This window comes from Neomonachus schauinslandi, chromosome 4 (genome assembly GCF_002201575.2).
Source record: "Neomonachus schauinslandi chromosome 4, ASM220157v2, whole genome shotgun sequence".
Taxonomy (NCBI): Eukaryota; Metazoa; Chordata; class Mammalia; order Carnivora; family Phocidae; genus Neomonachus; species Neomonachus schauinslandi.
Genome location: NC_058406.1, coordinates 71,399,959 through 71,412,080, shown reverse-complemented (window position 1 = coordinate 71,412,080; position 12,122 = coordinate 71,399,959). Strand labels below are relative to the sequence as shown.

Genomic DNA, 12,122 nt, shown 5'->3' with positions numbered 1-12,122 from the left:
GTTTATTCATTTCAGCCTATTAAAAATCTATTGAATGAAAATTATTAAATGTGCTAGGCTCTATTAAGGGATACAAAAAATATGTAAGAACAGTCCTTTTCCCCTAGAGTAGTTTCTTATGCATTAGACAACACACTTAGTGTTAACCGGTGTTTTGCACAAGTATACATATAGCATTTGCCAAAGGGATGGTATAAAATGCAACAGGTATCATGAGATCTTTTTTGCTTGGGGATTCAAGAGTCTGCAGAGTATTGGGATAAATCCTAAAGGATGGAGTTAATAAGAAATTCTAATAAAGGGCGCCTGGGTGGCTCAGTTGGTTGAGCGACTGCCTTCAGCTCAGGTCATGATCCTGGAGTCCCGGGATCGAGTCCCACATCGGGCTCCCTGCTCAGCGGGGAGTCTGCTTCTCCCTCTGACCCTCCCCCCTCTCATGTGCTCTCTCTCTCATTCTGTCTCTCAAATAAATAAATAAAATTTAAAAAAAAAAAAAGAAATTCTAATAAAAAGACTTAACAATCAGCTTTATTTTGAACTGAATTCTGTAGGGGAATTATAGATAGGATATCTGAGTCTCTTCCCACAAGTTCTTAATCTTAAAAAGAAAAACTATATACTTGCATTTAGGACAATAAAACAAAGAGTAATAGTAAATAAGGACCTTTATAATAAAACATGTCTATAATTCCAGTGCTAGTTAATTGTAAGTTTAAGAAATAAGTTCTCAGAAGCATGTATGTCACCATAAAATCTAAGAACTATCAAGTATTTATATGAAATATCTACTTGTATTTTAGAAAAATGTGTTCTAAATTTAACTTAAACAGTTTTATATGATGATTGCTAAAAAATTGGTAGAGTGTAGATCAATAGTCCAAAAAAGGGAAAACGTTCATTTAAAACTTCCCCAAGGGGCACCTGGGTGGCTCAGTCGGTTAAACATCTACCTTCAGCTCGAGTCATAATCCCAGAGTCCTAGGATCAAGCCCCACATCGGGCTTCCCTGCTCAGCAGAGAGACGCTTCTCCCTCTCCCTCTGCTTGTGCTCGTTCTCCCTCTCTCTCATTCTGTCAAATAAATAAAATCTTAAAAAAAAAATATTTTTTAATGTAAAACTTCCCAAACCCCGTGCTCCACATATAACCCCCTATTAAAATAATAGTTAACATTTTTTAAAGGTTATGTGTATTGTACCAGGTATTTTATATTTTCTAGCTTAATTTTTTTAAGATATTTGAATAAATATATTGAAATATTTTTTTGTAACAACCAGAGGAAACAAACTGATCTCAAACTTGCTTTTTATTTATTTATTTATTTTTAAAGATTTATTTATTTGACAGAGACACAGCGAGAGAGGAAACACAAGCAGGGGGAGTGGGAGAGGGAGAAGCAGGCTTCCCGCGGGGCAGGGAGCCCGATGCGGGGCTCAATCCCAGGACCCTGGGATCATGACCTGAGCCAGAGGCAGACGCTTAACGACTGAGCCACCCAGGCGCCCCTCAAACTTGCTTTTTATATATGAGTTTGCTTCTATGTCAGTAAATAGATTAGTTTTTAATGATTGAATGCATTTTGTGGTATGGTCCACATTAATTTATTTAACCTGTAGCTTCTTACACATTTAGATTTTTCCAAATTTCTAGATGTGGTTAGCAGGATCTTATATATTATGTATCTTTGCATTATATTGTACACTTATTTCCTCAGAATAAAGAAATACCGAGCAGGGGACTTTCAGATTTGAAGAATATGTACATTTTAAGACTGTTCATTTTGCTAAATACCTCTCTGGAAATACGTGTCTATTTATATTTCTCCCGCAAGTAACTCCCAGGAAAATCCCTCTCCTCACCCCCTCTCTAACCTTAAATATTCCTTTTAACTTTTCGCACTCTGAGTGAGAGTATCTCATTGTTTTGACATTGGATTTTTAGTGAGGATGAACATTTATTTCAAATGTTTATTGACCATTTGTATATTTGTACATTACATGCTCCTCTCTTTAGTCCATTTGTGCACCTATTATGTATTTAATAATTTATGAGAACTTTTATACATTGTTAGAGATTTTTACTTTTAATTTTGTTTCTAGTGGTGGTTAACTGTCCTGAAGTTTTCATTTTTGTATAGGCATATCCATAAAAGCATTTCCTCTATGGTCATAGTTAGGAAGAAGAATTTTATATTCCATATTGAAGTTGTGTATGTTAACTTCTCTGTAATACTTACGACAGCTGAAATTATTAGTGTGACTACTGGTTTAGCATCTTTCTTCCTCACCGGACTGTAAGCTCCGTAAGAGCAGGAATCATGTTTTATCTCTGTCGTCTGGCGTACAGTTAGGTCTGCAATAAATATTTGTTGAATGAATTGAAAATCTTAATCCATCAGGAATTCATTTAGATACAAGATAGAAAAACAGGTACCTAGATCCTATTTTTCCCTAATAGTTTGACAGATTTTCTCCAGTGTGTTAAATAATTCACACATACACCCCCAGACACAAACACAATCATTTTCTCCTTCCCTCTCTGATTTGATAGTTTTACCATATTAAACAATGCATGCAGATATTTTATCATCTCTAGATCTCCTAATCTGTTTTATCTATTCTGGTATGACATTGTCTATTAACAATGGAACAAATTCCCCTCCAGTATTTCACTTTTTCTAAACTACCCAGACTTCTTACACATTTACTCTTATCACAGAGCTTTACTACCAAGCCCTCAGAATCCCATTAGAATTTGGGATTTTGATTAAGTTTGAAACAATTAACATCTTAAAATATTTATTCTTACTGAATAGTATGATATGCCTTTTCCATTTATTTATATGTTTGAATTTCCTTAGTTTTTTTATGTAGGATCTAATGTTTTATTGAGTGTATTTGTACTTTTTGTATTAATCTTTGTAGCTAGCTTGAGTTTCAGAGTGAATAATTGGAATCTTTTTTCTTAAGCTTTTGTCAGGAGTGATAAACCCAAACTATTCAGAGGACTACAAATCAAGGTAAGAGGATTTTAATGGAATTCCTTTTTTCCAGTATTTTTTTAATACCTTAGAGTAATTTTAGGTATACAGAAAAATTGATCCAAAAGTACGCTGTTCCCATATATACCCCCTCCTTGTATCCTCTCACCAGTTTCCCTTAACATCTTGCATTTATGTGGTACAATTGATGAACCAGTACTGATACGTTATTAACTAAATTCCATAGCTTGCGTGAGGATTTTTTCTGTATTGCATAGTTCTAGTTTTGCCAAATGTATATAATACCATGTATACACCATTACAGTATCTTACAGAATAGTTTCATTGCCCTAAAAATATCCGGTGCTCTACCTCTTCATACCTCTTCCTGCCTCACCCCCTCCCGCAAACCCCTGGCAACCACTGATCTATCTGTAGTTTACCTTTTGCAGAAGGTCATATGGTTGAAATCATACAGTATGTAGCCTTTTCAGTTGGCTTCTTGGACTTAGCAATATGCACTTAAGGTTCTTTCCATATCTTCCTTATAGCTAGGTAGCTCATTTCTTGTTAACACTAAATAATATGAACATTCTGTTGTACCATAGTTTTTATGTTCACTTATGGAAGGACATCTTGGTCGCTTCCAATTTTTGGCAATTACGAGTAAAGCTGCCATACACATTTTTGTGTAGACATAAGTTTTCAACTTATTACCTAGGAGCACAATTGCTAGATCATATAGTAAGATTGTTTAGCTTTGTAAGAAATTCCCAACCTATCTTCTAAATTGGCTGTGTTATGTTGCATTCCTACTAGTTATGAGAGTTTCTGTGGTTCCCCATCTTCACTAGCATTAAGTATTGTCAGTGCTTGGCATTTTAGCCATTTAATAAGTACATGATATTATCTCATCGTTTTATTTTGCAGTTCCCTAATTGAGCATCTTTTCATAAGCCTATTTGCTGTCTGTAGGTCTTTTGGGTATCTGTTCAGATCTTTAGCCCACTTTTTAAATTTTTAATTGTGATAAATACATAATATTAAATTTACCATCTTAACTATTTTTAAACATACAGTTCAGCGGTGTTATATATATTCACTGTTGGGGGCGCCTGGGTGGCTCAGTTGGTTAAGTGTCTGCCTTCGGCTCAGGTCATGATCCTGGAATCCTGGGATCAAGCCCCGCATCGGGCTCCCTGTTTGGCGGGGAGCCTGCTTCTCCCTCTCCCACTCCCACTCCCCCTGCTTGTGTTCCCTCTCTTGCTGTCTCTCGTTCTGTCAAATAAATAAATAAAATCTTTAAAAATATATATATACACATATATATGTGTATATGTATATGTGTGTGTGTATATATATGTGTATATGTATGTATATATATGTATATATTCACTGTTGGGCAACAGATCTCTGAAATTTCTTCATCTTGCAACACTGAAAGTCTATACCTATTAAACACTAATTCCCCCTGTCCTCCTCCCAGCCCTTTGACCAACCACCCTTCTGCTTTGTTTCTGTGATTTTCACTATTTTAGATACTTCATACGAGTTGAATCATGCAGTATTCGTCCTTTCATGGCTGGCTTATTTCTCCTAGCATGAGGCCCCCAAGGTTCATCTACCTTGAAGCGTGTGACAGGATGCTTTTTCTCCATCTATTGATAATATTTTTCTCAGCCTATTGGTGGGGGTATAGTAACTGATTTTCAAACGTTGTACCAGGCTTGTATACCTGGCATAAATCCTAATTGGTCATGGTATGTAATTCCTTCATACAGTTAGGTTTGACAATATTTTGAAGATTTTTACAGCTATATTCTATGTAAATTTTTCTTTTTGTGGACTAAAATGAGTTTTTGAAAAGTCAAATCTTTTAAAATAGTTTGTAGATAATCTAACCAAAAATGGTTTATTAATGGTATTGATTCGTTACAAATGGCTTGAGACTATACCAGGTGCTAATCACACCAGAGCTTGTCTCCAGCTCTGTAGAGTTCACAGACTAGACACCTGAGGCATAAATTGCCGAAAGAAGTTCTGAGAGCTGCCTTCATCATCACTGCTGCATTTTTGGATATGTGATTCAACTTAATTTAGCATTGAAGATGGATTTCTTAATGAATTGGAATCATGTTTGTTGATCATGTTGGTCACTGTTAGAATTTCCTCAGTTCTCTGTCATATTATTAGGGTCAACTAGTGAGTCTGAAGTTTCAGAATCCAGCCTAATTATAAACTAATTACAATAAAAAATAATTGATTTCTTAAAATTTAAAACAATACAGAATTTTGATAATTTGTGTGCACATTCTCATTTTGAACTTGTCTCCTCCATTAGGTTTTAAGCTCATGTGGACTTTGTTGTATATACAATAAATGTTTGTTTACATTCAATAATATATCTTAGTCTTGATACCAACAGGTGTTTCTCTTTTTAGAGGTAAATGTAATTATTTAGTTCTTTTTTGAAATCCTGTAAGACCTATTATGATGTTATATCTACACGCCTTTTTTATAGGGTAAAGCTGGATTAAATTGTTTGGTTTTTGGTTGAGGCTGAGAAGGCTCTTCTAAGCAGATAAAAATGATGTCCTTCTTTTTGTAGTATGTTCGTGGTTCAGATCCTGTATTAAAGCTCTTGGATGACAACGGGAACATTGCTGAAGAATTAAGCATCCTCAAATGGAACACAGACAGTGTAGAAGAATTCCTGAGTGAAAAGTTGGAACGCATATAAATCTTGCTTCAATTTTGTCCTTTCCTTTTGTTACTTTATCAAATGAAATATTACAGTACCTAGAGAATATTTTAGTTTTGCCTCCTTCCTTTGATCTTTCTTTCTGTGAGGCATTAAACAGCTCATTAACAGTTGAAGTGGCAGCACAGCCCATGGTATCTGAGGAGTTGGCAAGCTTAACAAAACCCAGTTTTCATAAATTTCCATCCTTCCACATTTGTTGATACCACTAACGAAATGCTTTGTAATAGTTGGCTAATTATGCAAATGATAGCTTGTAATAATTGGTCCAGTTTTAGGAACAGCAGATGTTTAGAGTAGGCGGGTGATAAGGGAGATGCCTACTGTGCCTCATGCACGTGCTGTGTGCTCTTTGAAAGCAACAGCAAAAACTACAAAGTATGAGCCACTGAGCCTCAACAGATTGCCTGCTTCTCGTTTTCCCAGCTTTCCTTTTAATAGAAATGTTATAGTTCATAATGAATGTGTTGCATTAAAACTTTATGGCTTCATTATTGTAAAACAGATTCAAGATCTACAGTAAGAATGAAACATTCACAGAGATTTGCATTAATGAAGACTACACAGAAAACCTTCAGGAGGATTTGTGTGGTTCTGATATTTAGCAAACTTTTGTGCTTCACGCTCTTACAGAAAAATAAATGATCATTTGTTTAAGACCAAAATATAAATAAAGTTTCAAAAAAAAATCAAGAATTTGAAATTCTTCTGATTTGTCCTCTCGTGTTTAAAAATGACACATTTCTCAGTGCATTTTTATTTTTTCATAGAAGCCCTATTTTATCCAAAATGTTAAAATGGCTGTAGTGTTTCAAGCTTATTGTGGGTGATATTACTTTATACTTGTCTAGCAGTTTCTCAAAGTGCTTTTTATCTGTGAACACATTTTTTATTGATATCTCCTTTAAGGAATAGCTCTTAAAATGCAGAATTTTTATTGTGCTATTAAAAATTATTTTTCTTGCTTGACCCTCTCTGGTGGTTCACTAAGAACAACATTCATCCAAATGAATTTAGGTCATTTAAACCTCTTATCAAATGGGTCTAATCTTATGTCTGCTTAATCTCAGGATACATTCTTATAATCTAGAAACTTCAGAAATAAATTAGAATTAAACCATGTTAATGAAGGATATTTGGAAGTCTTCAAAGATACTACCAGGAAATGTTTATAGAATATTTTTAAGAGATTGGTTATTATTACTAGCATTTTGTATTATGTCATATTTTAAATTAAGTATATTTGTAAAGCCATGAAGATAATAAACCCTAGGCAAGTTGGTTAACAAAAAACACTATGAGAAGTCTTGGCAAGCAGACTAGGTTCTATTTTTATTTAGAGTAATGGAGAGAGCCATCATTTTGATAGTGCAAGACCCCGGATGGTGTGGCACTATCCCCGTGGCCGTTATGAGAACAAGAGGGAGATGAAGCTGGTCAGGGACAGTGGGAAAAATAGCATGAGGAGGGGCCACCACATACAGATGAACAGTAGGATAGAAGGGATGAAACTTCAAAACTTCTGGGATTGGCACAGGAAGCTAATTGGACGGCTGTCTGGGCAGGAAGAGCCAGTTAAATGAGTGCTGGCATTGGCTTAAAAAAAAAAAAAAAGTGAAAGGAAGCTTAAAAACTCTTCAAGTTATTATGAGAGAGCAAAAGAGGCTAAAGAACCCCCATAGTAGCTTAGAGCTTGAAGTTCTTGAGTTGATGAATAACCGTGTATCCACCAAGCTCTACTATTTTAATTGGGAGGTTCAAATCCGTCAATTCCAACTATTTTTCACTAGTTCCAATCAAAGAACACCTAAAAGCTCTTTTTAAAAAAGACAAATGATTACCAGGAGAGAGAAATACTGATCCAAAAAGTGCCATTTTGTAGCCCAGTTCTGATATTTGATTAAGCTTATTCTGGCTCACAAATATGGATATGTAATACTTGATAATTATAAATTTGTTCCCCCTGCCAAAATGTTACTTATAATGTAAAACAGTTAATTTATCTGTAAATTCCTGAATTTGGCAAAAGCCTCTTAAAAGGAACTACAAACACAAACATTATTTCCTGTTTTAAGAGGGTTTGAGGCTTAAAAGCTAGTCTAAAATTAAATAAAATGCAAAAAAACACTTGTGAAAGCAAATACTGCAAAACTTTGGAAATTAAAATTGGCCTTCCCTTATATGTGAAAGCAAATACATGGGAAGGAGGAGTAGAGATTCCAGATATGAGCACAACTAGGTAAGTATTTCTTTTACTTGAAAATTAAAATGCCTTTTAATTATATTCTGTGGTGACAGAGGACTTGCTCTGGGAAAAGGCCTGCATTTGTGATTAAAAATTCAGAGTAGGCTTTTGCTGAACATTTTACCTTTAAACTGCCCCTTTGCCAGAAATCAGTAACATGAGACATGGTTATTTAGAAACGCAGAGGAAATAAAAGAAGAAGAATCGTCTGCAGCCTCTATAACTAGTCTTTTCCTTTTAGCCACTCGTGAAACATATTTTACAAATACAGCCATTTTATCTGTCCAGCATTATGAAGAGATTGAAGTTTAGCCCTAAAAAAAGTTTAGTAGAAAAACTAAGCTACAGTCAATCCTTATTATTCATGAATTCCATATTTACAAATACACATACTCATTAAAATTATCTGTAACCCCACAGTCATAATACGCAGGGTACTTTTGAAGTCATTCGCAGGTGGGCGCAGAACAAAAAATTTGAGTCCCTCAGTGCACACATTCCCAGCTAAAGTCAAACAACGGGACACTGCCTTGTTTCAGCTCTCATGCTGTAAACAAATATCCTTTCATGCTCTAGTTTTTTGCATTTTTGTGCTTTATGTTGGTGATTTAGCCCTTTAAAATGGCTCCCAAGCATAGTGCTAAAGTGCTGTCTAGTGTTCCTAATAAGAGCAAGAAGGCTAGGATGCGCTTTATGGAAAAAAACGCATTTTAGTTTTGTTGAGGCATGACTTCTGGGCCATGAGTTCAATGATGATAAATCAACAATATGCATTAAAGTGTCTTTAAATAGAAACACATAAAACAAGATTATAGATAGGTTGACAAAAATACTGTGACCAGGGGCTTCCAGGAACTTAACCCTCCCTGTATGTCCCCTGAGAGCAATGGTCTGTTAAAGTTCAGTGTTTGCAGCAACTTCATAGAACTACTTTGAGTACTGAGAATGGACTATAACTTTTTACATTTTTTAGATACAATTCACATTTAAAACACACGAAGTATGCAATTCAATGTTGTTTTAGTATATTCAGAGCCGCGCAACCATCACCACTATCTAAATTTAGAACATCTTCATCACCTCAAACAGAAATCTTATCTAGACCCATTAGCAGTGACTCCCACAGCCACCTACCCCCAGCGCTGACCGCCACTAATTTTGCTTTCTGTCCCAACGGGTTTGCCTATTCTGGATATTTCATATAAATGAGATCATACAATATGTGACCATTTGGGGTCCTTCATTTAGTAGGTCTTCAAGCGTCATCCATATTACGGCATGTATCGTCAGTACTTCATTGCTTTTGATGGCTAATTTTCCTTTGTATGACTATACCACATTTTATCCATTATTCGGTAGTCATCCAGCTTGTTTCCACTTTGGGGCTGTTATGAATAATGCAGCTATAGTCTGAAGGGAATTGCTGAGTCATACTATCTATGTTTAACTCTTTGAGACACAGCCAGACTTTTCCAAAGTGGCTACACCATTTTACATTCCCACCAGCCATGTACAGGAGTCCAGTGTCTGTACATCCTAAATTTCTTGATCTCTCATTAAGAGTACTCATCAGGGGCTACTGAGATGTGTTAAATACTTTGCTTTCCATTAACTGGTCATCAGACTGCAGTTGTTTAATTCTTTATGTATACTTTATTCTCAATTTTACCTGCCTCTTTTGCCTATTGTCACCTTACTGGATTTCATTTTTCTCTTCCCCGACCTTAGTTATTAAAAAAACTAATGTCCCCGGGGCACCTGGGTGGCTCAGTCAGTTAAGTGTCCGACTCTTGATTTTGGTCCAGGTCATGATCTCAGGGTCATGAGATTGAGCCCTAGGGAGGGCTCTGCACTGAGCATGGAGTCTGCTTAAGATTCTCTCCCTCTCCTTTTCCCCACCCACCCTGCTTACGCACGCACACTCCTTCTCTAAAAAAAAAAAAAAAAAATTTAATGCCTAGTATCCCCATGTCTAGTAAAGGTCACATTCTAGTGAAAGCCAACAATTGCAACAAATATATCAATTACGGAAAAAGTAATGAAAAAGTTACTAGAAGAGAATTACAAAGGGAACTAATGAGCTTAGGGATCTCTGAAGAATATACTTAAACTGAGGCCTAAAATATGAACAGAAATTATCCAGGTAAAGTGAATTAAAATGCCTTCCAGTGAGAAGGGAGAGCATGTGCAAAGATTCTGACTTAGTAGAAAGCCTGGAAACTTCACATATCTGAAAGAAGGCCCGTGTGTCTGGAAACTAGTGACCCAGGGAAAAGGGTAGTAGGAAATGAAGTTGTGAAGGTAGGCTGAGAAAGTCTAATAGATATCATCCTAAAAATTCATCTGTATCCTAAGTTGCTTTCAGAATAAAACCTTGAGCAGGGGCAAGACAAAATCCAGTATGGTCAACTCTAAAGGTCATGAACAATGAACAAATATTCATTTATGCCTATGTAAACAAATACCTTATCTGTGCTTTCACTGAGGACTAATAACCGCTTCAGAAACCTCTAGTATATTACTTGCTTTTTAAAACTATTCCTCCAGGGCACCTGAGTGGCTCAGTCAGTCAAGGGTCCAACTCGATTTTAGCTCAGATCATGATCCCAGGGTGGTGAGATGGAGTCCTGTGTCAGGCTCCACACCAGGCATGGAACCTGCTTAAGATTCTCCCTCTCCGGGGTGCCTGGGTGGCTCAGTTGGTTAAGCGACTGCCTTCGGCTCAGGTCATGATCCTGGAGTCCCGGGATCGAGTCCTGCATCGGGCTCCCTGCTCGGCGAGGAGCCTGCTTCTCCCTCTAACCCTCCCCCCTCTCATGTACTCTCTCTCTCTCATTCTCGCTCTCTCAAATAAATAAATCTTTAAAAAAAAAAAAAAAAAAGTTTCCCCCCCCCCCCCTCCCCCCCCCCCCCCCCCCCCAAAAAAAAAATTAATTATTCAACTTGCTTTTAGGACAAAAAAGACAAGCCTAAACATAAATGTTAAATTTTATGAGAGTCCAATATTCATTTGTATACCTACTAAGTGGATTCTTAAAATATTCACTAGTTAGGTGAACTAATAGGAAGTGACTATTCATACCACACTCAGGCGTTCTTCCTTGCCATCTTTAAGCACCAATCTCCATTCTAGTTCCATTGTGGAGCTCCAGTCTTAGAACTATTTGACTCAACATCTAAGATGGTCTTTTCTGTCACCACCTGTATAGTAACTAGTACCAGAGTTGGTGGGACTGGTTTGATCTCCTTCTATATTCAGACTTTTGACCTAAGTCCCCAGTTCCTGTTGCCTAATCTTTCACATCATGAATGCCCATATGCCCACAAATGCCCAACTAAACTACTTTGTTTGCCATTCAAGATTTTGAAATTACTACTATTGGCCTGAATTGTGTTTCCATTCTTCTTTCCTGGCTTGAACATCTAGATACTCATCTATAGCCCAGACTTTTTTTCTTTTTTAAAGATTGATTTATTTTAGAGAGCATATGCACATGAGTAGGGGGAGGGGCAGAGGGAGAATTTCAAGCAGGCTCCATGCCTAGCTCAGAGCCCAACATGGGGCTCAATCTCATGACCCTGAGATCATGACTGGAGCCAAAACCAAGAGTCAGATGCTTAACCAACTGAGCCACCCAGGCACCGCTAACCCAGACTTTCTGATCTGATTTCTGTCTTTTCCTAACTCATCTACTTTAAATCCACATATTTTCTCTCTGCATCTTAGTCCAACAATACAGAACTCTCAGTTCTTTCCCATACAGAAGGAAATCTCTGTCCATCTCTACCCCTTGCCTATCTGCTTGGTGTTAGCTAAATCTTACCCCACAGGCCCAGCCCAGATCCCAGCCAAACATCTAGTTTCTTTTACTGCATAACCACTCCAAAACTTAATGGGTTAAAACCATAACTATTTATTTTGCTCACAAATATATACTTTGGGCAGGGCTCAGTGAGGACAGCTCATTCCTGCTCCACCAGGCGTCAGCTAGGGCAAGAGGATCCACTTCCAAGATGGATCACTCATACACCTGACAAACTGGCCCTGGTTGTCCATTCTTTTCCATTAGGCAGCTTTGGCTTCCTCACAGTGTGGTGCCTGGGCTAAAAAACAAGCATCCTTCTAAGAAGCAGGAA

General features: G+C 36.9%; 1 protein-coding gene across 1 annotated transcript in view; it reads left to right on the top strand.

Moving 5' to 3' along the window:
* Positions 1–6,709, top strand: part of SELENOF (selenoprotein F) — a 56,274-nt gene extending 49,565 nt beyond the window's left edge. The window contains exons 4-5 of the mRNA XM_021690037.1: positions 2,969–3,018; positions 5,588–6,709. Of these exons, the coding sequence (XP_021545712.1) occupies positions 2,969–3,018; positions 5,588–5,719 (182 nt within the window). The 3' untranslated portion in view covers positions 5,720–6,709. The remainder of the gene's footprint in view (positions 1–2,968; positions 3,019–5,587) is intronic.
* Positions 6,710–12,122: the final 5,413 nt, after the last annotated feature.